The sequence below is a fragment of the Protomyctophum parallelum genome (assembly GCF_964188405.1).
Source record: "Protomyctophum parallelum genome assembly, chromosome: 13".
NCBI lineage: Eukaryota > Metazoa > Chordata > Actinopteri > Myctophiformes > Myctophidae > Protomyctophum > Protomyctophum parallelum.
In genome coordinates, this window is record NC_139708.1 from 17504432 (window position 1) to 17531535 (window position 27104).

At 42.8% G+C, this 27104-nt stretch overlaps 1 protein-coding gene across 3 annotated transcripts in view; it reads left to right on the forward strand.

The window, feature by feature from the left end:
* Nucleotides 1-27104, forward strand: part of LOC310869540 (voltage-dependent L-type calcium channel subunit beta-1-like) — a 36910-nt gene that overhangs the window by 6932 nt on the left and 2874 nt on the right. The window contains exons 3-12 of one of the 3 annotated variants that reach the window (XM_083780344.1): nucleotides 2156-2242; nucleotides 16522-16641; nucleotides 17126-17248; nucleotides 17508-17644; nucleotides 18362-18429; nucleotides 19770-19924; nucleotides 22422-22502; nucleotides 22902-22960; nucleotides 23082-23200; nucleotides 26935-27086. In XM_083780344.1, coding sequence (XP_083636470.1) covers nucleotides 2156-2242; nucleotides 16522-16641; nucleotides 17126-17248; nucleotides 17508-17644; nucleotides 18362-18429; nucleotides 19770-19924; nucleotides 22422-22502; nucleotides 22902-22960; nucleotides 23082-23200; nucleotides 26935-27086 — 1101 coding nt within the window. Of the gene's footprint in view, nucleotides 1-2155; nucleotides 2243-16521; nucleotides 16642-17125; nucleotides 17249-17507; nucleotides 17645-18361; nucleotides 18430-19769; nucleotides 19925-20416; nucleotides 20446-22421; nucleotides 22503-22901; nucleotides 22961-23081; nucleotides 23201-26934; nucleotides 27087-27104 lie in introns of all 3 variants that reach the window. The other 2 variants (XM_083780345.1, XM_083780346.1) reach the window with 2 other exon arrangements.

A 27104-nucleotide genomic window follows, 5' to 3' on the forward strand; every position in this document is an offset into this window, starting at 1 on the left:
ACCCCATTTTAATGTTACTTACTGTATAGTTACGCCTACTACCCCTTCTGGGGCATAGGCCGTCAACAAGCGATCTCCAGGCATCTCTGTCAAATAAATCTTTGGTTAAGACCGTCTTCCATCATGAATCTTAAAACAAAGTTGATGTCACCTGGATTTGAGGCCGAATCAAGCCATTCATTATTTACGTTATATATACGTTCTTATTTTGTTGTCGTTATTGGTTATTTTAATACAGAAAATAGCAGATCTATTTTCAATCTTTGTCATTCGGCAAAGTATATATTGGGCTTAAGTGGTGAAGGTTGAGTATCCAGAACACCCACCCGGGCCACCCCCATGCGTGGGAAACTGCACACTTTGCTACTCTCTATGAACACTGCAATATCTAGTGTCAGTTTCAATTAAATTGACACCTGGGACTTTACAGTGTAAAATGTGGTCACATATTTGCTATGCTTCTGTGTATTTTACTTCTTACAGTACCATTATCGTAAGCCGCCATCCCTTTCCTATACAGGGACACAGTCATCCTTTACCACTGGGGCTCTTGATTGCCAACAAATGTGATTAGTCTGCATTGCGTCGCCATGGTGATGTGGATAGGGTGGGCTCATAATGTAATGTCGGCCCCTGCTCAACCCGGATAGGCCAATTGCCAGGGGTCTGCCAATCAGATTATAGGATCCCAACCTACATCAGGGCATGAATAATGACAAGTAATGAAGGCTTTGCATGAGACTGCTATAGAATAAGAGCTGGTCCTGGACCCAATATGATCTCTGGTTGGAGCTCAGTGTTATTCATCGTTGCATCCTTCTGATCATGTTCTGTGTTTAAGCTTTAAGAAATATTATAAAAATGAGTAGCTCAAATTATGCAACCTGATTGGTTGACAGCCGCGATAACATAACCATATACCACAGCTGTAAAGCCTAATGCCTTTGTATAGTTTTATATCACTCCATGGCCACAGAAGAACAAAAGTAAGGCTACAGTATAAACCGAACAAACATCACATAGTAGAAACCATTATCAGTGGCAATCTGATTAACTGTGGAGGAGTGGATAGAGCGAAAGGAAGTAGAGAGAATATTTACCTAAAAAAGGATACTAGACAAACCTGCGGAATGATTCAATTTAATCTATTACTGCGTTGTTTTATGCAGGCGGTCGGGAGGGCCCATATTCCTGTAGAATTGATTATTGTAATAGTTATGAAAACAAACTGTAATATGTCTATAATCTTTATATTGCCATATTTGGTAATTGTTTAATAAAGGAAATCACTGACTCTCTAGGCCATGATATATTGTGATTATATTACAGCTAAGAGGCCGGAAGGAAAATGCCCCTTAGCTGTGATATAATCGCAATGTATCATAGCCTGTCATGAGTTATTGCTTAATTATACCAAATTCAAATTCTTCAAGGGCTTTTAGGATTTCATTCCCAAACACTTGAAGCGCTCATGTTTTAACAAAAGATATTCTAGTATCTGTACTATTCATCATTGCAATTTACAATGTACACTTTAGGTATTCAGCAGATGCTCTTATCCATAGCGAATAGCAGAGTTAGCAATCAGCATGAATTCTTTCTAATTGATAAAGAAAGAAAACAGAGAGAATACCAAGTGAACCTGGCATCTGTCTTAACCTTCTCTGGATCAGGGCACACAGGGCATCTCAAAAGCGTTTACCGCACAGGCGCACACCCATGGGTGGGTCTCAGCGTATGTTCAACGTTAGCATGTATAGTAGCCATATATTGGTCAATGGGCTCTATGCACACACGCCATTTTGGAAAGAACTCTTCCCTACTTCCTTCCTAGTGGTTATATACCATTGATACTGATGAAGGTTCTTTTCCATTCTGGTCAAACAGTCAGGGTGCTTCTATTGTGGGTCTCAAAGTGTCCTTGAGTGGGTTCCAAATGGCCCCGTACGGGTCTGTAACGGTCCATTTGGTTCCACTGTATACTAAATGGAACAGAGCCTTATTAGTATCATCGGTAAAGCCTGTGTAGGAAACAGGGAAGCGGCCTGGAAGTAGGAAGAGTTATTCTGTGTGCATAGAGCCCATCGTTAACTCATTAGATGTTCCCATATGTTCAGGGCCTTACCTCTCCTCTTGACACCTCTCCTCTTTTCAGGGAAAATACGCCAAGAGGAAGAGTCGCTTCAAGCGTTCTGATGGAAGCACCTCCTCCGACACAACCTCCAATAGCTTTGTACGACAGGTAAGACATTTATATGGTTTATTTAGACTGCATGGCTTTCAAATAATTCCTTGAAATGCCATGTGCTGGGTTTGTGCAGTTTATAGGCTTTTAAATGACTCATTTGTGTGAAGTTAGCCTTTAATCTCCTTCTCCTGGCTTCAAACTTAGTGTGTATAATATATCCTCTCTAAGCAAATGTGCAAGGATAAAAAACTAAAATGTTCAATAGTAAGTAAAAAGTAATGGAAAATAATATGCATTTCACTGATACTCTCTATATTCTAGTAGTAACTTCGTTGCTTCATTGCTTCATAAAAATGGAATGAGCTGTATTAGCAAAGCAACTAACAAAAAGGATGAGTAAGAGTCGTGGCTATCCTGACAATGGTGCCATTATTCCATTATTTTACATTTCAATGTGTATTTTGTATTATAATCTTTTCACATTCAATACTATTCATGCAAAGGCTGAATATGATCACTTTTCATCAGTTCCAGTGGGATCTTTTTTCATAAAATGTTAAGAATAATAAGCTTTTATAAAATATGATTTCGTCCTGCTATATGAACTAGAAAAGTGTTCTCCTCTGAGCGCAGAGCTCTGCCAGGACGGGTTGAATGTGTACTATACTGATACAGTATGTGTGTGCATTTTGGACAAAATCGGAGTAATAGCAATAGTGTGTAGAAACATCCGTATCCCCGTCCTCCTGCTGCTTAACGACCACAAATGCAGTGTCTGTGACGCTGTGTAGCTTAGCATCTTTGTATCTTTTGCATCTGCCCGTGTGGGCAAAATAACACTGTGGCAAAATAACACTGTGGCCCCCCCCCCGTTGTGCGCACCAACTTATATGTCCAGGTGCTCCTTTGAGAACTAGCCCTAGTCCTTGGCCTAGTGTGCCTTCACAGTTTCTTTCTTTAAAAAAATATTTTTATTCAATTTTTAAACATAAGCCCAGGGGCAACCATAAATGTGTAAAGTCAGACATAAATTATGGGAGACAAGACATAACAGGAGAATCAAATAAGAGTATAACCTTCGGTAGTGTATTCAATTCAGATAAGAAACATCAGGTCTATATATATTACACTTTTTGTGTGTTGTGGTAGAATGTTATAAACGGGCCCCAGGTCTTATGCCTTCACAGTTTCAAGGTGCCTGAGATTATCTGATCACAGACAGACAGACAGTCAGACAGACAGACAAACACACGGACAGACAGGGGAGAAAACATCTCCCCACACCTGGTGGTTTTGACCTTGACAGAGATAATATACTGGTTAAGACCCCATCTCTCAGGTTAGAGATTTGTTCGTTTTGCAACTCCTACATGTAGATAAAATCATACGGTATGTGATTAGATTTTGATTGTTTTCTAAGCCATCAAAACATTTCTGTAATGTGATATTCTTGTTACACTGAGTGTGAAATGTTGAATTCCTGGCTGCACAATTGCCCATTTGGGGTTTTGTGTCAAAACAAACATTAAATTATCTTTATTGTTAATGGGACTTAATGTTTGTGTTTTCCCTTCATTGTCAATGGCGTTTTTAAAACAAACATTGAACAAAAAACAAACATTAAACCTGTATATAGGAGGTGCTAGTGCCCCTCAAAAAGGGTGAAGGGTTTTAGAATGACAGATGGGCCCGAAAGAACAATTGTATCTGAATTAGATTCCATTGTGCCTGACTGTCAGCAGCTGAACATTGATTCGAGAGCAGATTTTAAGTTATACAGTTTGCCTTAATGTATCTGTGTAGTTTTTAATAAGAAATTACAGTTACTCATATCTTCATATACTATTTTCTCATATCTTATTGCTTGCTGGGGATTTCCCTATTGCTCTCTGTGAGTGTAACGGAAACAGACTCCTTCAAGCATTCACGGTGGTCCTGTTTTCTTCATCTCTGTTTATGCAAGGTGACTGTTTTCTTTATTACCAAACGTATTTCCTACCTCATTCTGTGTCACAAAGCCCACTTACTGTACATGGCTTTGATAGGCACTTGAACCCCTCTCTATAAATAGCATTATTTTAATCGCATGGACAAAACCATACATACCACCCTGCTGTGGAAGAGACTTGAATAATCACTCTGGCAGCCGTTCAATTAGGGTTGAGGTTGTAATTATCTGGTTTACAGCCCCCAGTGTCGTGTTCAGAGCCCTCTAGAGGGGGCACAGAACTACCCCAGTTCTCCAGTGGAGTATTGATTGATCAGCTTTGTCAGGATGAGTCCATAGAGAAGCTTTCATTCCAGCCTGATTCCAGATGGTACAGCGGAGTCAGGCTGCAGGAAGTACAGTAGCAGGCAGCCTGGTGAGGGTGGGTCAACAACATGGGCTTTTTGTTACCTAGCCTAGCAGGAACACATTCCTTCTCAGGGGATGGAGAGGTCAAGGGGGCACGTTAACGTGGCACACACTTGCAACCTGCGCAGCAATCTTCTTACACAACCTTATTCTTTTCAAAGCAGTGCTGAACGACCCCACCCTTTTTACATTTGACCTCTTCATTTCTGAGATGAAAAAAGATTTGCCCTGCATTGAATCGACATCTTGAATTGAATTGACATCTTTCGTGGTCAATACATTTACACAAGTAAATGTATAAAGCAACCTTCCCCTCACTGCCAGCAAACAGAGAGAGATGAGCCCTCCTGTGGATTCTAAAGGTTAGCGACATCCTCAGCTGCACACAGCCCCTCCTGTTGCCTCCACCTTTTCGTTAGCCACATGAATCCATGTGAATCCATGTGAAAATAGAAATAGGCTACACACAATGCACAACACGACACATTGTGAGCTTGTAGATCGTTTATTTTCATCGAAGACATTTGGCACTGAGGGAAAGAAAGGAGTGGACCTATAGTACAGAGCCCTGGGGGGACGCCGGTGCATATCTTTGGTCAGACGTCCAAACAGTCCGACACACAATAGTCCGACAGCCTACTCTAAACCCTAACTTAACCCTAACCGCACGCAGAGGCCACGGGTCAGTCTTAACCGGCCACGTATGTGTCATAACTGGCCACGTATGTAGGAGTCACTGGGGCCTAGGGTAGGCAGCAGCACTTCGTACTGAAGCTCATCATCACTCACACTTTGTGAGTAACTCATTACCCGTAGCAATGATTATTTAACAGTTCCCGAGACAGAACCAGACAGTCTCCTAGCATTTGCCTCAGTGTTCAAATTACACTGTGGTGATTTTTGTCTTAAAATAAAAAACATTTGATAACAAAAAAAAAAATTACACTGTGGCTTTTGTGGTAACCATATTGTCTAAGGGAAGGTGGATGGTTTTGGGTGGGGGGGGGGGGACTGCATGCACACGCATTCATGAATGTGCCTGCCTGTATGAAAGAATATATACTACTAACTATATAGTACTAGCAATACATTTCAATTGATACAGAGAATATTCTGGTACAACAAAGAAACAATATTCAGTTCACAGTTGCAATGTTTTCTTAAATCGCTCTCCAGCGAGAAACAATAATAATGCTCAGACACAGTGGGCTTTACTTTGCTTAGTTAAACAGACTAGACCAGAGCTTGGTTGCATCCCAAGCCCACAGCCTCAAACACTAGATGACGTTCCGTACAATGTACTACACATAACTTGCGTAATGTGCGTAATGTGTGCACGCATAGATGGCCACGGCAGCAATTGACAACATTGCGTTTATCACGCCCAAATGATGCAGGTTGATGAATGCTTTACTATTAGCCTATTGATTATTTCAGGAACCTCAATACAAGAAAAGATCAATTTAAACAGAAAACAAACCTGTTGCACCAAAATTACAATACTTTAGCTCCTGCACCCGCCCCTCTAGACCAGAGATCACACTAGCCAGGCTAAGCTCCATATTTTGAACCCAGATTTACCTGCGTTTCACTCAGCAAGGCTGGCAGTGGAAGCAGTACAGTTCTTACTCTGTGTATATGCTTTAAATATTTACACACATAGATTGAATATGTTTACACACGCACGCACGCACGTACACCCATTTACCCATGATTAGGATTGAAAAGCCTGACTATTAATAATGCTGGCGCGTGATCAAAGGCAATTACTGTATGTTGCATGAGTGAATATATATAGATTATACATAATAGGCCTACTGTAGCTCATACGCTTCCTCTTGTGCAACTCATAGCAGAACACTGTATATAGGCTTTAGTCTCACACACCTACGCAAGCACACGCTCGCACACAGAAATACATAAGAGCCACAATCCACCAATGATGTAGCAGGTACACTGGGCTTGGTTTCCATGGCAACCGGGCCACTGATTCTTCCTCTGTGTGCAGGCTCAGTGGGATGACGGAGGAGCGCTTGTTTAGATGTGTGTGTGTGTGTGTGTGTGTGTGTGTGTGTGTTTGCGTGTGTGTGTGTGTGTGTGTGTGTGTGTGTTTGCGTGTGTGTGTGTGTGTGTGTGTGTGTTTGTGTGTGTGTGTGTGTGTGTGTGTGTGTGTGAGTGTGTGTGTGTGTGTGTGTGTGTGTGTGTGTGTGTGTGTGTGTGTGTGTGTGTGGTACGGTTTGCTACCTACACGTTTGTGCAAGCTTAAACACAAACAGTCACGCGTTAGGTCGCAAAGACGGCAGCATTTCTTCAGTAGTGCCTTCGTTGTTAGTTACTTTGTCACGTTAGATTATTATTTTTTTACACGTCCGTTGGTCTAGCAGTCCAGGCGCATGCCGCATATAGGCTCTGGCCTGAGAGCATGTCGCGTGTTAGAGTCCCGTTCATGACGACCTTTGCTGCGTGTCTCCCCCCGTCTCTCTTTTGTGCCAAGGACCACCAAATTGTTATGTATTTGGCCACGGACCCCCACCTGAAAATATTTTGTGTCAGGGACCCTCAGAAGAGAACATTTATCTTCAAAAAAACATTGTACAATCTCGCAGCACGGCACGAAGTGATGCGCTGCCTGCGAGCTTGTAGATCTACTATTTTTGTATAGCCAACATATTAAATGGATGAAGTGGTTTTGATGCTATTTAATTTCACCGGCACACTTACACTCACACACACACACACAAGCACACACACACACACACACACACACACACACACACACACACACACACACACACACACACACACACACACACACACACACACACACACACACACATTCATTGAAATAGTCATCCAATCAGTCCTAATGTAAGACACCTCTCATGATTTATCTCATGATGGAAAGGACCACTGGGCTGTGTGTAGTAGGGTAACTGGGAGACCTGTCAGCAGCTATCTGTCCTCAGCAGAGGTCTATCATCAGCTATCAGCTCTGAGCTAGCACAGGAGAACAAGAGCTGTCACCTCCATCCCCATGGAGAGACACCTGTCATCATGTTACATGTCGCCCTCTAGTGGGCGTATCTAGAGTTGACCTTTCGTGCCCCCCCCCCCCCTTCAGTTAAAACCCTCACCCTCCCTTCCCTTACTCATGCCAAATGTGGTGCCAGGCAAACCACAATGCATGAGTTTAGGTTTCATGATTGATTGATCACATTCCCACAGTGGATACTTTGTGCTTACATTATTGGCAGCTGTGCAATTATATAGTTTGTGAACTAAGAATGTAGATGAGACTAATGGTCAAATATTATTATTTCACATTTTTAAATTGACTTCAATGGCTCGTCTGAGGACGACGTAGAGAATGGCTAGCTGCCTGCCTGCCTTTGATCATCACAAGGTGGGTTTTGCTTAGCTACCTCAGATCAGAGTTAGTGCAAGTTTTCTTTTATTTCCAGAGCAAAAGATCTCCCCACCCCAGGTGGTGAGTGCTGATTACTTCAAAGTGTTCCAACACCAAGAGCCCACACCATTGTACTGCACCGACCCCCTGTCAATGCTGTCACTGCTGTCACTGCTGTCACTGTGCTGTCACACTGACCCACTACAATCGCACCACAACCCCCTACCACCCAAACCCCCACCCTTCTTGATACCCTGTTCGAGTGAACGGGGAGGGGGTTGAGAGAGAGAGAGAGAGAGAGAGAGACAAACACAGTCCAGTAGATCGAGAGAGAGAGAGACCAGGGTATAGGGCGGGGGTTTCCCCTAGGCACTGCCCCCCAGCCGCTCTCCCACGTCAGTGGGGGCATTGAATGGCTGACGGCTGCATACCAAGCCTCCTTCTGGGGCTCGCTGCATTCACGTCCCTGTTTCTGTCCTGCTGGGGCTAAATATACTTCACCAGTTTGCAAATGTAGCACAGTCCTGCAACCTGACCCTCCGACCGGTCCCAGCTCCCTGACTCGCTCTCCATTCCTCTACACAAGGTTCAGGTTCTTTAGGGGAGGGGGGCGTGTGGGAAGGGGGCCGGGGGCTAGGAGATTGCTCTCCTATTTTCTGTTCTGGCTCTCTTGTCTGTCGCACACACACACACACACACGCACACTTATTCTTACTCGCGAGACACACAAATTGTACTCACACTTGCTGTCACTATCTCGCACACACACACGCGCGCACACACGCACGCACACATTTCTCTATCTCTGTGGACTCTGGCTGTGGCCCCCTGGTTTGCCGTGGTGCGCTGAGCGTGGCCAACGACATGGATCCGACGGAGAGGATTCGCAGGCCCATGTTGGTAAGAAAGATTTGGTTGAACCTATACAGGCTGTACAGTTTAACAGTGTCTTCCAGGACTGAACTGGAAGAACTTGTGAATGGGTCGTTGTGTGCTCACTTATACTTGTGTGTGTACTGTGTGAATGAATGAAATGGAATACCGAAAGCTGAGTAGATCTATAGCGTAAGTCCGACATAACAGAGGAAACTTTATTTGTTGTCATTCTAGTGACAGTTCGATATCTCCTTGGCCACTGCTTTCTTTTGATCTTCCATTCTCACTTGCATTGAGTGATTCCATTTTGGGGCTGGGCCACAGCTGCTGGTGCGGCGCTGTGTTTTTAATTAGACTTCCAGTCCGACTGGTGGTCTGCGCTGCTATGTGAGCTGCCTGCCTGGCTATCCCAGCACCATTGCCATTTCCGAGGGCGTCTCCTTCTCTGCGAGGGCCCTCTTCCAGAAGGACCTGGCTTGTTCTAGACATCTCATTAGTCTAGTAGTGACACTATATATGACCTAGGACCGAGTCAGTCCGAAATATAGAGAACACAATAAATGCAATGGTTGAAATATGTAAATAGCTAATTGAGTGTTATCAACCCATATCAACCAGTAGGTTTATAGGTTACTTATCAAGCTCATTTAATGGAGCCAGTAGGCTTTACTGGAGCGGAGATGTTGTTGTTGTCAGCCATTGTCCGACGTGGCATTGGTCGCATTGTCCGACTATTATTAACACTAACCCTGTCTCAGTCTTAACCGACCACGTAAGTCTACTTGATGAGTAACCTAGTGGTGATTATGGGTTGATACTAGCATTCGAAGCGGGTGATTTAAAAGGAATGATTATTTCAAAACCAATTTTCCGTTTTTGTAATCCTTTATTGTATTCTTGCTTTTGCCTGTTTGCCCTCTTTTTTCTGAAAAAGATTATCAGCAAGGACTTATTATTTCTAAAACTGAAATCCTGTCTTGGTTGGCTTGTGGATCTGGGTATTTCTTTGCAGCTCTGTCCATGACTCATGTTTTCTAGCTCTCTATCAGCACTTCAGGGCCTTTTGAGTTAGAGTTCCCAGTGACACTGTGACTGTAGAAAGACTACTTTCCTTAGTGGACGCACTCTGAGCCTCCCACCACACGTATAAAGGTTTATAAACGTTTTTTTCACCGGAGGAAAAATATTCTCTATGAGGCAGTTCTCTGGGCAATATCGGTAGAGGGCGCAGCGGAGTAACTAAAAGTATTTTTTTCCCCGGTGGAAACAAAATCCCTTTTTGGCCAAAAAGTACCGTTTTTACGTGTGGTGGGGGGCTCAGAGTGTGTCCACTAAGGAAAGTAGTCTTTATATTGACACAACACGTCTTTGTATTGGTGAGTAGGTCAAACGTTCGTGAGATTTCCACAAAAGAGGAGAGGCTGGTCTGATTTCGATTTGAGATTTAAAACTGATAGTCCCATAGCCTTACTGCAGGGCAGAATCGAAGCAGTAGAAGGCTATGGACCAGAGCTAGGGTAAGGGTAACTGTCTTTTGCTGTCCCACCCTCTTTGCTTGTTCTCGATTTGCTTATTCTCTCTTATCTTGCAGCATGGTCAATCTCAAAGCTAAGCAGGTATGACTTTGTGGCAGTAGCAGCCACTGTGCAGAAGAGCTGGTGCTCAGTCATTGTCTCACATGATAAATATGAATCTGAATCACCCGTAGGACCTTGTGTTTGTTGTTACACTGCTGGGAATAGTTTGCATTGTACGTTTTATAATTTGTGACGATCGGTTAATCCATAATCTGTTGGATTTTAAATTGTTTAAATATTTTGTTATCTACACGTCCTTTTATCCAATTAACCCCACCCTGGTCAATTGGCCAAAAGTGTGGCCAATGTGTGGCCTCACAGCAGTTACGCAAGTAACAGTTTGTCTCTGTAATAAGACACAAAGAGAGTTGTTATTCAAGTCATGCTCTATTTAATCCGTTCTTCCTCTGTCTCGTTAACTGTAATGGTTACTATGACACTACAGGGGTAACTATCTACTCTAGTTCAACCAATAGGACACCGGCTCTGTTGATCAGGTGGCCTGTAGCTATTTTGAACAGGAGCTGTATGTGAAGTGAAGCAAACAACTCATTTAGAGACAGACCCTATTGACAGAGGGCAGAAGAGAGGGAATGAACTAGGGATTGATGTAGCTATACTCGGGGAAGGAAGGTGAAGAAATTATTAATTAAATTGCATTAACACTGATTGGGTAGGAGGAAGCGTTGATCAGTCTTGCCTTTGTACCATACCACTAAACTCATCTCCACCTGTGTGTGTGTGTGTGTGTGTGTGTGTGTGTGTGTGTGTGTGTGTGTGTGTGTGTGTGTGTGTGTGTGTGTGTGTGTGTGTGTGTGTGTGTGTGTGTGTGTGTGTGTGTGTGTGTGTGTGTGTGTGTGTGTGTGTGCGTGCGTATGCGTGCGTGCGCACACTCGCGCGTGTGTGTGTGTGCGTCATGTTTGCATGCGTCTGTGTTTGTGCATGCGTGCATGCATGCTGTCTAAAGTGTCTATTCATCTTCTCTATTTATATACCATTTAATTTGTTTGTTTGCATTAACAGTAATGTACGTCAGTGACACGCATGCAGTTTATGTACACACATAAACAGCACACACACACACACACACACACACACACACACACACACACACACACACACACACACACAGGTTGATCGCCCATCCCTCCCCTTCTCACTCTTGAGTTTTGCTGCCTCACAGTCACAGACTTGTTGCCATTCGGGAGTCTGTCTTACTTTTTGTGGTTTCAAGCAAATTTTGTGTTGGAGTGACGTACGTCCTGTGGCTTTCCCCCACAAGGTTTATTGACCTTTTTCTAATTGCCGCTCCATGTTGGGATTGGGATGCACCTGTATGGTTTAGAAGATGACTCAGAGCTGGTAAGTGGCAATGGATGTCATTATCTTCATTAGCCGCAGCATGTCACAGTCACACACAGCATTACTTCTAGTGAAATGTGAGCACACTGCTGGGAGTGTTTGAGTTGTAAAATGAAACAGGAAGTGGGGACTGTTAACAGATGCCCGAAGTCTAACAATTGCCTTGGCAACAGGGAGTGTCTGCGTTGGGCCTGTTGTTGCCTAGCCACAGAGTGCTTTGATAGGACAGGTGGCTGTGCTAGAATCAACATTATGGGTCGTTCATTCTAAGACATACAGAGACTCATGGTTAGTGACGAGACACAAGGCAAATACATTATTCCACACTAATGTGACTGTAGTGTACACATGCACACTCTGTCTCAGTACATACACACGTACACACATGCTTACACATGCACTCACACACACACACACACACACACACACACACACACACACACACACACACACACCCTCACACACACACACACACACACACACACACACACACACACACACACACACACACATACACATACACATACACACACACACACACACACACACACACACACACACACACACACACACACACACACACACACACACACACACACACAAATGCACTGAAAAGATCTCTCTGACATACTGTACAGTACAACAAGTATTTTTGTCTGTCGTGGCAGGTTGCCCTGTAGTGTTTATATTTAGCCCCCCCAAGTTCTTCCTGGGCTTCAGTATGTTTGTGAATATATGGGGAATCTATCTCTCATCCTTTAAGAGGTTGTATTTGAGGAACAGGGACGAGGTTATTTGTGTTTGTGTTAAACAATATTACCTCAAGTTACTCCAGAAAGGGCTATTTGGAGTTTAGGTGTGATGTAGTTTAGGTGTGATGTTGTCAGGGTTCGATTTGTAAAACGATTTCCTATGCTTTATATTAATGACAAAATTGCCGATCTACAAGCTCACAATGAGTCGCATCACGGCACAAAATAGATACTTTGCCCAAAGTTTGCCCAAAATAGAGACACCATGGTTAATATGATTAAGATACATTTTAATTAAATTGTTAACTTGTGACGTTATCCATCCATCTTCAACCTCTTATCCGGATCCCAGTGACAGGGTAATATTATGGTAAATGGACTGCATTTATATAGCGCTTTTCTCCAAAGCACTTTATACAATTCACACATTCACACACCGATGGCGGAGGAAACCATGCAAGGCACCAACCTGCTCATCGGGAGCAGTTAAGTGTCTTGCTCAAGGACACTTCGCCCATGGGAGGAGCCTCCTGAGCCACTGCCGCCCGCCATTTATCAAACATAAATATCAAACATTAGTTTGTACTAGTACTAGATGTATTCAAGCCTACCGGTACTTAAGTCTGACCAGAGACTGGGATAAAACATGTCAGTGATCATGACCAGGGGGGGTGATATAAAAACAAAAGCAGAGGCATGGAGCCCTACCAACAGCAGATCGAACCCTTGATGTTGTATGCATTTCATTGAGCATGCGTTTACGTGTCTGGGCAGTGGGCACTTCACACGAGCAGGACTCAGGAGGTTTTGAAACGTCATTACATACGTCATCATCCTTGCGCTTTCTCACCTCTATTTAAAAAGCACAACAAAAAAACCCACCTAATGACTCATTTCTCCTTCCTGGCACACTCAGCTGTCCACATTCTTGTCAGCACCTCCCACAAGTGGCAGGCAGTCTGTCACCTCAAAGAAGCAAGTGAGAAAAGAAGAGAAGTGGGATTGTTATATAAAGTGAAGCTCAAATGCTTCACACTGCTTCGCTGACTCACAATGCTGCACTGTAGAATAGGTCATCATGCAATATTTATTTTTGTACGATAGGGGCGTTTGCTCTTTTTGTTTTCTTCCTATTTATCTGATTGCGCCTGTCAGATGCTTAACCCTGACCTTATTCACACGGTAACGTGCTTATACAAAATAATCTTATCTAAATATTAACTACTGTAAACCACACCAAACCCATGCTTACGATTTACCATGCTTTTGGTATCTAACCTTATCTAAAATGGACTGATTAAACCATACTGTACCAAACCTATGCTTAAAATTTACCATAGGGTACTAATATCACCTAAGCTTAGCTCTAGTGCAGTGGTTCTCAACCAGTGGTCCGGGGACCACCAGTGGTCCTTGAGGGGGTTCCAGGTGGTCCTCAGCTAAATGATGGAGAGTTGGTAACCAAATGGACACCAAATGGAGGTCTGAGAGGCTAAATGGAGCCTTGTAGATTTAACTCTTGAGAGCGTAAAATTAAACTACATTTTCATTTTACGCTCTCAAGAGTTAGAAGATTGATGTTTGCCTGTTATCTCTCCTAATGGTACCTACCACATCAATACAGCATGGAAATGTGGACAAAATCGTATCCAACGATGACAAAATATTCCAAGTTTTGGGTCTCAGAGGCTCAAATGCCGAATATATAATGGGTTTGATATGAAAGGGGTTGAAAACCACTGCTCTAGTGTATTAATAAAACCACACAAAATGCATGCCTATTAAATGTAACTAAACAAAACCCTACTAGATAGTGCCTAACATTAAGTAAAATGAATTTACGAGGGAGAAAAACAATGTCATCTTCATTCATGACTCTCTGCCATCCTATGAAGCACTTTAGGCTCTCAGGAGACTATGGTTTTTTATTGTGTGGTATGGGCGGTTTAAGGTCAGCCAAGAGAGAGCATCAGGTTACACAGCATGACTGACGGAAGCTTTGGAAACCCGTAGCCGCTTCATGATAAATTTATAACTCTGCTAATATTATAAACCAGTACAGCCGTGAGCCGTTATCTCTGCTTCTCTCTATCGTCTGTTTATTATGTGTCACTGACATCCCCACGCCACGGCGCTGTCACCACAACATGAAAGAAACACACCTAGCACCTCATGCCTTTCTTCATCTTTTGGGCTTTTTCTGCCTTTATTTGTTAGTTTACAGTAAGCTGACAGGAAATGGGGGAGAGAGATGGGGAGCGAAACGCAGCAAAGGAGCAGCAAATTTGACATGCAGCAAAGTATATACGTAACTGTTTAAATGAACATGCCCTCCTCATCCAACTCCGATGGCCATCAATGTGCATGAGATTGCCTGTGAGCCAGCTTGCACACAACAAGGTGGTCAAGTCCCTTTTCATTTGATTCTGTTGCTGTTGCTTGTAGTCCAACAAAACATATTGGTTTACAATAATATGATTATGTTCATATTGATGTTCATATTTATCTTGAGGCGTTCATGACATTATTACAGCATTAGTAATACAGGACTTGTAGCCTGGCATTGGCCAGACTCATAATGTTCCTCCCCATACATTATGAGCTAGGCTTTACATTGTTAGATTAGATTAGGTTGCAATCCTCTCTTAAACACAGCAAAGAAACACATGATCAATTCAGGCTCCAAGCATGGAGTGATTATCGCACACACAGTCAAGTGCACGCACACACATGCGGACACATGCGCGCGCACACACACACACACACACGCACACACACACACACACACACACACACACACACACACACACACACCCTGACATACTGTATGTTTTTTCATGCCTGTCTGAAGTGATTTCAGTTGGTCTGCTTGCTGTTTTTACTGCCCCTCACAGTTGGGGTGTGGGGTTGATTTACGAGTAAACCCAATATAACTTATTTAAACCCAGGATATACACATGAAAGCGTAATAAACACAAAATTAAATTAAATTGTCCGACATAGCCACCAATACATTACATAGCACGCAGCACGTCACATGAACTACACCATGGGTGCCCAAAAGGTAGATCACAAAGGCTGTGCAGGTAGATCACATGACATGGCCTTAAAGAATATTTAATTTAAATATATATATATTTTGTTTTGGCTTGAATTAAGGTGACTTGATTGAATATATGTAACGCCAGCGCCGCTATTCCAGAGCCCCCTCAGGTCGATTTTTAAACTATTTTCAGCAATGGTATAATAATTATTTTGGTGGGCAGATTTTGTTGAGCTGGTCATTTTGAAAGTAGCTCTCAAGTCCAAAAAGTGTGGGCACCTCTGAACTACACAATAGAAAACACTGAAAGCACCTCTGAACTACACAATACAAAACACTGAGAACGCCTCTAAACTACACAATACAAAACACTGAAAGCACCTCTGAACTACACAATACAAAACACTGAAAGCATCTCTGAACTACACAATACAAAACACTGCAAGCACCTCTGAACTACACAATACAAAACACTGAGAACACCTCTGAACTACACAATACAAAACACTGAGAACACCTCTGAACTACACAATACAAAACACTGAAAAACACCTCTGAACTACACAATACAAAACACTGAAAAACACCTCTGAACTACACAATACAAAACACTGAAAAACACAATTATCAAACCATAAAAACACCAATCTAAATTGCATCATTAGCCTGTAAATGATTCCCAAATGTTCATGTGTCCGCTCCCCTACTGTGTGTGTATTTGTTTGTCATAATAGATTCTGGACACAATAGAGGGGGCATCCGGATTTGAACCGGGGACCTCTTGATCTGCAGTCAAATGCTCTACCACTGAGCTATACCCCCTTGTGAAACATGTGTCAGAGTACACATCTATGTTCCTTTGCTGAAGGCTGTGTCATACAGTGTCAACAACGGTAGAGCGCCGGCCACGACGCCTTAATCTATTTGCATAATATGTGACGTCTGTCTGTGTGTTCTTCAGGGCTCTGCAGACTCCTATACTAGTCGGCCGTCAGATTCGGATGTGTCTCTGGAGGAAGACCCAGAGGCCCTGAGGAAGGAAGCCGACAGGCAGGCCCTTGCCACGCTTGAGAAAGCCAAGGTCAGATCAGAGATCAGGATCTGCACTCCTGTTTGACCATTATTTTTCTATTTTATTCAGGGGTGTCGTTATTTGTTGAAAGTGTTTGATTAAAGGTCCTTTGACTTAACTAAAAAATAACTATTCAGATAAATCATGTTAGGTTAGTTAGGTAGATCAGATCAGCTATTTTTCCTATTTGCTATTTCTTTCTATGCAGATGTATACTATGGTTTACGTGTGCAGTCACACCGAACTTTGATTCTGCCTATGCGGCGGATTCTGTCAATGCTTTTCAAAGGGAACGCAGCAGTTTGTTGCTGTTCGGTTTTCTGAAAAGAATTAAAAACACACTCCGTTCCCATTGAAAAGCAATGCCAGAATCTGCAGCATAGGCAGAATCAAAGTTCAGTGTGACTTGCACCCTAAGTTCTCCAACCCCCCCACTGGTGGAAGCTGTTCTTTCTGCATGCTTAACATGTATTTTTGATCTTCACTGCTGCAGACCAAACCTGTGGCATTCGCTGTACGGACAAATGTGGGTTACAACTCTGGCCCCAATGATGACGTACCTGTTCAGGGCATGGCCATATCCTTTGAAGCCAAAGACTTCTTGCACATCAAAGAGGTGGGACCCTCCATTATGTTCTTATCCATGAATAAAGCTGGTTTGATTTGTACATGATTCATGATTCTGCGTTAGTGTTTTTCTACACTGTAAAATCCATAGTGTTAATGTAACTCAGAAATTGTACAGATGGAACCACATCAATTGAGTTACATTAATATTGGTGATTTTACTGTGTAAAGCAATAAAGCGAGAAGAGGCAGTGGTACTGACCCCGGTTATAGGTCATTAATGTAAGTGTCTGTGTATCTGTATGCAGAAATACAATAACGACTGGTGGATTGGACGTCTGGTGAAGGAAGGCTGTGAGGTTGGCTTTATCCCCAGCCCCGTCAAACTGGAGAACACCCGTCTACTGCAAGAGCAGAGGATGAGACAGAACCGCCTCAGCTCCAGGTATAAGACGACAGCCTCTGTTGCCTCTCACACAAAAACACGCATGAATGCATGCATATGCATGCATATGCACGCACGTGGCACAAACCTCTAGTTCAGCGGTTTTCAACCAGTGTTCCGGGTACCACCAGTGGTTGTTGAGGGGGTTCCAGGTGGTCCCTAGCCTCCCTCGGCCCCAGGCTTACTTATCTGCGTAAAGAAAAGCCTGGTCACAACGTAAGGCAGAGAAGCTATCGGTGGATGTATCCTCCGGAACATCCGTCAGATGTATTTCCCCCGGATATGATATTTTCCCGACCAATCACAACACTTGTTTCATTCGCGGAGAATGTAAACTGATTTGTAAAGCATCAACGTCATTTCCTTGGGTGATACTTCCGCTAAAATCCCGCAACTTCCGCCCAAACAAATGCAGTACTTTCTAACCAATGACTAGTCTAAACTAAGTACTGCACCTGAAGAATTGTTATTTTGATCAGCTTTTGCCTGTTATCTCACCTATGGTACCTACCAACATCAATACAGCGTGGAATTATGTGGACAAAATCTTATCCAATTACAACAACATATTCTAGGTTTTGGGTCTTGGGAGACTAAATCTCATCAAATGGTCGTCCGCGGATGAATAAATAATGGGCCTTGATATGAAAAACGTTGAAAACCACTGCTCTAGTTAATTCTAGTGTCCTCTAACCTTTTCTCTGTTTTTTGTCACAGTAAATCCGGAGGCAGCTCCAGTCTGGATGTTGCCACAGGAACCCGCAGGCCCACCCCACCTGGCACAGGTGAGCTTAAGGGTCACCCTTTTTCACTGTACTGTACTGTGTGTGCGTGCGTGCATGTGTCAGTTTGTGTATAAATCTATGAGTGACAGAGAGAGATGACATGGGCCAGTATGGCTGATCTAGATAGTAGACCGTAATTGGATAGTTAGTCAGCCATGATGAAGAATCACGGCACGTCTTTGCCGGTGTGTACTATGGAAGTGAGAGAAGGTAAGGTCTGTCATTGGCCAACAGGCCTGGACTGACATAGAGCTGGGAATGGACTCCAATCATTGAAGCTGATCAACTGTGTGTGTGCAGCACTGAGACACAGCGCCACTGCTCAATGTACACACAGGGATAGGACGGAGGGAACTGCAAAAGAGATTCATCAAGCTCGATTGACGTTTTAATTCATTTTGTTGATACCGTACGACGTCACCACATTACCACTTTACGTCACTACATGTGGCATGTCACTATTGGCAAAGGTTTGCCAATTCAATTCTAAAAACCTCAAAATTATTTTGAAAATAGCATATCTACAAGCTAGCACCTCTAGATTTGCTATTTTCAAAATCATTTTGAAACTTGTCGTGAATAAGTTTAGTAGTTTAACAATGGAGGCACTGAACTGAACAAGAATACAAATCAGTTGATGCGTTATCTATTTTAATGCATAGATACCTGTGGAATGGTGATTTTTTTTCCCCTTTTGTTTTTACACAGTGATATAACAGTGACCTGTCAGTGAATTAATTTCTCGACATTATAATTTAATAAAGTCACGCAGGGCTGGTAGGATTTATCCCCGGACAGTGATGTCCACACACTTGCCAATCCCCCATGCCAATCTTTACCCCACAAACTACCACCCCGGCTACAGCGCTTCTCCTCAGCACTTGATCATCATCTCCTTCTTCTTCTACTTCTTCTTCTTCTTTTTCTTCTTTCTATGTCACATTTGCTGTGCCTCAGATTCAGTGTGTCACTCTGTTGTTCCTGCAGACAGTGTATTCACTCCTGGCTTCATCTAACTCCACTGCATTTCTTCAATCTCTGGTCACTGTTATTTCCTGTTTAAATCATGCTCTGTTTTATTTTAGATCCTCAGCCTGTGACCTTTTCTCTCCATGCAGTACCATCTCTTTTTCTATTCATTTTTGTATATTTTTGACGCATCTCACACGCAGTCTTTCTATATACTCTCTCCCCTTTTTAATTTTCAACTTTTGTTTTGTTTTTTACTCGTCATCCTTGTTCACTTTCCTGCTTCCTCCTCCTGCTCTCTTTCTCTCTTCTCTTCTCTCTGTTTTCCCTGCTGTTCCTCTCTCCACGTGCCGCCCTGCCCTTTCCCTCAGCTCACTTGGACATGTCCACAGTGAACTATGACGATATCGACCTGGATATCGAGGAGCCCCCTGAGCCCCAGGGTGACCCTCGCTCCCCCAAAGGCACGTCGGGCAGCGTAACGTCCCCACAAGCCAACGCCCACCGACTGCCCTTCTTTAAGAAGGTAACGCTAGGCCCCCCCCTTTGCCCCACCCTGTAGTGGTCCCCCAGGTGTGCTCAGGTCTCATGAACTCTACAGCCTGCTTCTGACTAACTGCTCACAACTGACCCATTGCTGCTGCCAGCTTCTGAATCTAACACTGATTGGACCCTCAGGCTATGGTTACCATGGAAACGCTGAGTTATGTTTGGATGTTTGTTTCTGTGCACGTCAACTGGGAGAGGCGCTGTGCTAACGCGTACGCTCTTGAAACCACTGCAATTTTAGTCTAACATTTTTATTTCTCTTCCACTGGAACTACAGTAGATGTTGTCATTATTTCTATAATGGTCTCTGTTTAGTCAATAAACAGCTCCTCTCCCAATTCCCACCCTCTTAATCCAACTAGCATGTAAATAACAAAATGTGCTCTGTGTGTGTTGTGCTTTTTTGTGTCTGTTTTTTCATGTGTCTTGCTCTTTCTCTGGTGGGGTTTGTGTGCGGAACGATATGTAGGTGGTCCAGCTAAACAGAAACAGAAATCGGTGAGTGCTCTCTCTAACGAGACTAACCTCTAACCATTCAACTTCGCATCCTGTGTCCTCTTCTTTTGTGTTGCATTGTTGTCTGTTCTTCTCCGCTAGTGTCAAACGGATGTTTGTGCTATAGAGATTCAAGGGTTCAAAATGGCTCATCTCTACGATACTGCTCTCTGGTCCCTAACCTAATTGTCCAGCTCTCCTAAACCACTTTAACCTTGCTGTCCCTATTTTGGGCTTTTTTTTTTTTAGGTTTGAAAAATATTTTCAAAAATGAAAGCAATTGCAGATTTATAAGCTCAAAATGCATCTCACCGTGATATATTATGAATGTGTAGATTGGCTATTTGAGCTATTTTTAAAATAGGGCTTATATTACAACTGTGCAAGATGTTAACTATACTTATTATATCTTTGTTTGCTTCCAAGTAATTATAAGATAGATTTGTTTTCTGGTTGAAAAATACTTATGCCACAGTTATCAGTATGTAGGTTTAGACCAATCACACACCATCACCACACTATGCAGAATGATTCCCCTAACACTAATGCACCCGACAGTCATTGCATTTCCATTTTTTACGGCTGATTTGAGTGACAGTGCCATAGCATCGACAATTCTTTTCAGCCTTTCAGCACAATTCATTTTCACACTTAGACACATAACACTTGCAGAATCCCAAGTATCAATTTAAGAGTGCCAAAATGAATGCCAAAATGTATTAATGCTCAAATGTATTAAAAATGTATACTAATGTATTAGGTCTAGAGAGTGTGCTGTCAGCCTCCTGTTGATCATACTAAATTGTTCAGCCGGATAATTCTGAACGCGTGAGCACTTTGGCTGTTATGCACAGTGTCTCCAGCATTGCCCCCTTCAGAGACAAGAGTAATTTATGGTGAAAGTTTTTAAATCCTGTATTTTTAGATTCCATGAATACAAATGGGGTGAAGTGAGCTCCCATTGCACTGTTTTATGTAATGCAAAATGTACTGCGGTGGAGCCGGGCTCTCCAGCTCTATCTGCTGCTTTCAGTGTATTGAAAAACAGCACAGAATAGAGAGGAGGGCAGCGTGCTTGGAATATAGAGGCGAGAGAAGAAAAAAATAAAACGTGTTAATTCCCCCTGTTTTCAAGAGTAGAACATATGTGACTGTTTTCACACTCTCATCACTACATTGTACTGTTTCCAAATGAGGACATGTGTATGGGGTGCTTATAGATGAACCATGTCCTTATGATTCATTGTGTACTATTCATGCTCACCTAAAGTTTATGTGCTGGGGTATGGATTGATTGTGTGTGGGTGTTTTGCATAAGCTCTGTGCTCATCCCGTTTTCACTGTGAATGTAATGCGGTACTGGAGAGAATTGTGAGTTAAAGCAGACGTTGTATTTGTTTCCAGAATTCCAGAATGTATTATGTATGTATGTATGTTTGAAAGCAAACACTACGGTACACTACTTTCTTCTTGTGTTAGTGTAGTAGTAGTAAATAGAAATATGTTTCACAATCACCAACAGGCTTGAAAGGACATTTTGTATTAGACCAGAACCTTAGCCAGAAGATCCATCATTTACTCTCCTGCTACGGCATCCAATTTAACTATGGATAGTTTAATTATGTTGGACTGCAGACTAAGAAATTGAAATGAGGAATTGATTTATAAACACTGGATATACTCCTACAGTGTGTCTAAAAGACACTATATCCATATTACTGTAGCATGATGAGTTTCACAGAGACCAACAAGTGTAGAGAGAAGGGCTTTCGTGTTGAGCGTATGTTTGCCTCTGTACCCAGGCTTTTATTTCCGTTCACATTCAAGCTTGTGTTAATGTATGTGTGAGTGTATTTCTGTGACTGTATATCATATATCATGGTTGCATGAGCTTTATCTTTGTGTAGCGGTGGTGTATGTTTAGAGACTGTACAGCAATGTGCCTCACCACATTCTCTGTACTGTCCTCCCTGACACAGATGGAGCATGTCCCCCCCTATGATGTGGTTCCGTCCATGAGACCCATCATTCTAGTAGGGCCTTCTCTCAAGGGCTACGAGGTAAGGCCAATCTCAAATCAGACTACAGAAAAGGAATTCTTGCAGGTAGTGGATATTCAGCTGTCGGAGTTACGGCATATTTGATTGGTCAGGGGAAATCACGCAGTTGGATTGCTTTGCAGGGTAAAGTCAAGACATGTCATTATACTGCAGGTGAAGATTTTCTAGAATTGTAAAAGACGTTTGTGGATCTGCTATTTTCACTATAAAAAAACGTAAAAAAACAAAAGACAACAACGAAAACAACAAGATCGCGGGACATTCAGAGTACCCAATTGCTTAACAGTGTTTCTTCTATCATTGTTGTCTGACAGCTGAATATCCCCTTCCATTATTTAATGGTTTATTTCACCTGGTCCAGGCCATGGTAGTTGATCTAATGTGCATTGTGCCTTCAAGGTGACAGACATGATGCAGAAGGCGCTCTTTGACTTCCTAAAACACAAGTTTGAGGGCAGGTGAGTGTCATAGACAAATTACCGCACAACACGGCTGCAATTTTGATACCAGGTATCGCCATCACCAGGTATCTGCTTCGATTGGCTTTGTACCAAATCTTGTTGGTTGTGTTTGTTTCAGGATATCCATCACACGGGTCACTGCTGACATCTCCCTGGCCAAACGATCCGTCCTCAACAACCCCAGTAAACACACCATCATTGAGCGCTCCAGTACCCGCTCCAGCCTGGGTAAGACAAGTCCTAGCAAACCACACAACACAACACAGCACAACACAACACAACACAGCACAGCACAGCACAGCACAGCACAGCACAGCACAGCACAGCACAACACAACACAACACAACACAGCACAGCACAGCACAGCACAACACAACACAACACAACACAACACAACACAACACAACACAACACAACACAACACAACACAACACAACATAACACAACACAACACAACAACTATGAAATCCAACCTACCAAAGTGGCATCTCTGCCACCAAGAAAGCAGTGGTGGAACTGGAAAGTATCAATGCTGCAATGTTGAAATACTCTGTTACAAGTACAAGTCCGGAATTTAAACTAATTATTGAGTAAAAGTACAAAAGTATTGGTAGAAACTAGAATGTATTCACCATTGCCCAGATGGAGCCTGCAGAACCCCCGATGACTTTGGCAGGAACGTAGCTGACCATTTGGTTGCCGTACTCGTAGGATATTTGTGCTGCCCCCCCTCCCGACGAGAGCGTTGCTATTGCTCATGCAGATCGGCTATTTTTGCTGTTTGCGAGGACGCACACACGGCCGCTCGTTATTACGCAGCGGAGCACATTGGCACATTTTGTTGCCTCCTTCGGCGTGTTGCCCTACTCGCAGTGCGTATTGTGGTAGCAACAGCACTGGACCTTGGGATACGTCAATGAGGTGCATCCATGCAATGTTTTTTTGTTCCTCATTATGCAGAATGTCCCATATTTCACAAGTTATCAAATTCAATTCAATTCAATTCAATTCAATTTTGTGTCAAATCACAACAAGTTGTCTCAAGACGCTTTACAAACCAACAAAGATCCACCCAGAGCAAGCAATATTGTGACAATGGTAAAATGTATAAATGTATAGAAGTTGTTTGAAAATAGCAGTTCTACAAGCAAGCAACATTTTGTGAGCTTGTAGATTGCATATATTCAAATAGACCGTAAAATAGTAGTAAAATAGGGCTGAAGAAGTGTCTTTTATAACAATAATCAAAATCTACAAAGTAACTAGTACCTAAAGTATTCAGCTAATTGTTGTGGAGTAAGTAAGTAGTGAAGTATAGAAAGTACTTAAAATGTATACTTAAAGGAGTGTTCCGGACAACTCGTTTTCTTCAATAATATGATGATGATAATCCATTGATCACTGGACAATTAGCGAAAAAAGAAAGAGAACTCCATGCTGAGCGTTCCTCAGCGTTTTCCCTGTACGGCGGGTCCGCTTCCTGCCCTTTTCGCTTCACGTCGTTTGACCGTTTTGAGCCCACCTAGCTTTCTTAAAGCCACAGTGCCCTGTATATTTTTTATTATTCTTTTTTCCGGCACTAACAGGGGTTCATACATTATCATCAGAATTCAGTAAAAACAATGGGTTGTCCGGAACTCTCCTTTAACCCATTTTGGGCGGGAACCCCTTTTGGTGTTTTAAACATTATGTTATAATTTAGCTATTGAAAAATAGCAGATCTACAAGCTCGTAGCGCGCCACTCGGTGAGCTTGTAGATCTGCTATTTTTGAAAAATCGTGAAAATATTTATTTCAGAAAACTGGAGGATTTAGAAGATTAATAATTAATAATTATATAAAATATAATATAAAAAGTGCTGAGATGCGTTACGTTGGAAACCCACCAAAAAAGTGTCTCTCACAAGTGTTGTTGTGGGTGGAGCCTTAATTGTGCACCACTGTTCTTGCTAAATCTGGCCACAACGGATGTCTGGTCAATGTGTTTCAATGAGAATACATGCAGGAAAACTGTTGTTTCCACTTACTTAGAGAGGGGGGAAAAAATCTGCGTTTGCTTCCGTGCGTAGCCTGTGATAATAACGACTGCATTTGTTAGCATGGGGGGCAGAAAAACAGCTTGTGCGGACACCTGTGGGTTTCACGCGGTACATTGAGTATTGGTACTTGACTGTCCAAGTCAACACAGTACGACAGGAATGGAGGTTTCCTGTTAAAGCTGGGCATCTACAGCACTGAAAGTGGCCAAATTTCTGCCCTTACAGTATATTCCTTTTCTGTATGACTATCATGGGTTTGATCTCTTCTCTCCCTTCATCCTGTCTTTGCTACCTGTCATCCACCCATCCTTCCTCCCTCCCTCGCCTTTCCTCTGCCACCACGCTCTTCCTCCACCCTCTTTTGATTCAGACGTAATGGGTACGTAGGCTCTCTCCGTCCATGCGGAACACAATGAAGCATCTTCTCCTCTTCCCTCCCCTTTCTGTCACTGCATTCATCATACATCACGTGTATATGCCTGTCTGCTTGTGTGTCAGTTTCTCTGTTCCTCGTAGTTTTTACATGGCAGCCTGTAGACTCTTTAACGAACAGAAATGCACAGGGAAACCAGAACAGGAAGACAACAAGGCAAGGGCAACTACTGGGATGGCTGTTAGCTGCTCTACACCTGCTGTCTCTGGTTGAGGGGAAACACGATAGGGTCCCTGGGGGCAAAACTGTGAACAGGGATGAGCACCCATGGGAAACTGATACTCAGCACACTGTACTGACCCCCACACTGTGACCTAGAATTTCCCTCGCTGTACTGTAGGTAGCTCATCTAAAAAAGGGTTAGGGTCTATAAATTGTGCTTTGGAATTTTTGTTTTTATAAACCTCTATCACGGGGAAGAGTGCCAAAGTGAAATAAGTCCACATCTATTAGCAAGAAATATGTACTGTACATTATATGTAGTGTATATACATTGTTGCTGGGTTACAGTTTTTTGGTTAATTACTCTTATCACTTTATTGAAGCCCGGTTTCACTAGACTGCCCCCAGATCTACTTTTGTACCTTGCAGCCCTCTGGAGGCTGCCAGAATGACTGCAACTCTTTCTGCAGATTGGCTTGGCCTTGTAATCTGTTACTACTTGGAAGTGGAAGGGAGGAAAACCTTCTTGTTGCCTTTAATTTCCCTCCTTCCACACGTCCTCAGGTTGTCTTTCTATTTATGCCATAACACCTAGTTCAGACCAAATATTCGCAATGAGATAGAACCATATCAAGCTCTATTTATACACCGTGACCGTACAATGACGTTGCATGCCGAAAATAGCCTCGACACCGTTGTATGACAGCGCACATTTGCATTTGAATGCTGTGAAGAAAATGTTCTGTGGTCTGAATTAGTCTTAACAGGCTCTTGTAAACTATTACTGAGGAACAATGAAAGAAAAGCGGACAAGCAGCCTTGAGTGGTTTGATTAATAGAATAATTACTGCTGCGTCTTTCAGTGCTAACAAAAACTAATGCACTTAATGCAGTTTGATAAAGGTGCTGCTTTATGTTTGTCTTTTTTTACATGGTGCAAAATAGCGTTCTTAAGTTACTTCAAGTGTCACAGGCATATCATTCTGAAGTGACCCTTTCCTTCAAGAGACTCATATACCTCAGATGTATGTCAGGGTGGCCTGCTTGTCGGGAATGTGGCAGTGGCATGAGAATGCCAGGGTGTTCCATTTAGCTGTGCATAAATGGAACTTCAACTGATTGGTTCCAATTCATACGCTCGGAGACCGTTCACCAAAATTTGGCGTGCTGTGTGCATGAGGGTGATACTAACATTCCAGTTGTGCACATTGTGTGGGTCTTCAGCTTGACTGACCAACGCTAATGTCCTCTATTCAACCAGGAAATAGTTTATCACATTAACAGTTTATAATGACTGACATTCTGGACTGACATGATCTCCTTCTCTGGGTCTTCAGCTGAGGTTCAAAGTGAGATTGAGCGCATCTTTGAGCTGGCACGTACCCTGCAGCTGGTTGCCTTGGACGCAGACACAATCAACCACCCCTCCCAGCTATCTAAGACCTCCCTGGCACCCATCATTGTCTATATCAAAATAGCCTCTCCTAAGGTAAAGCATCACCCAAAC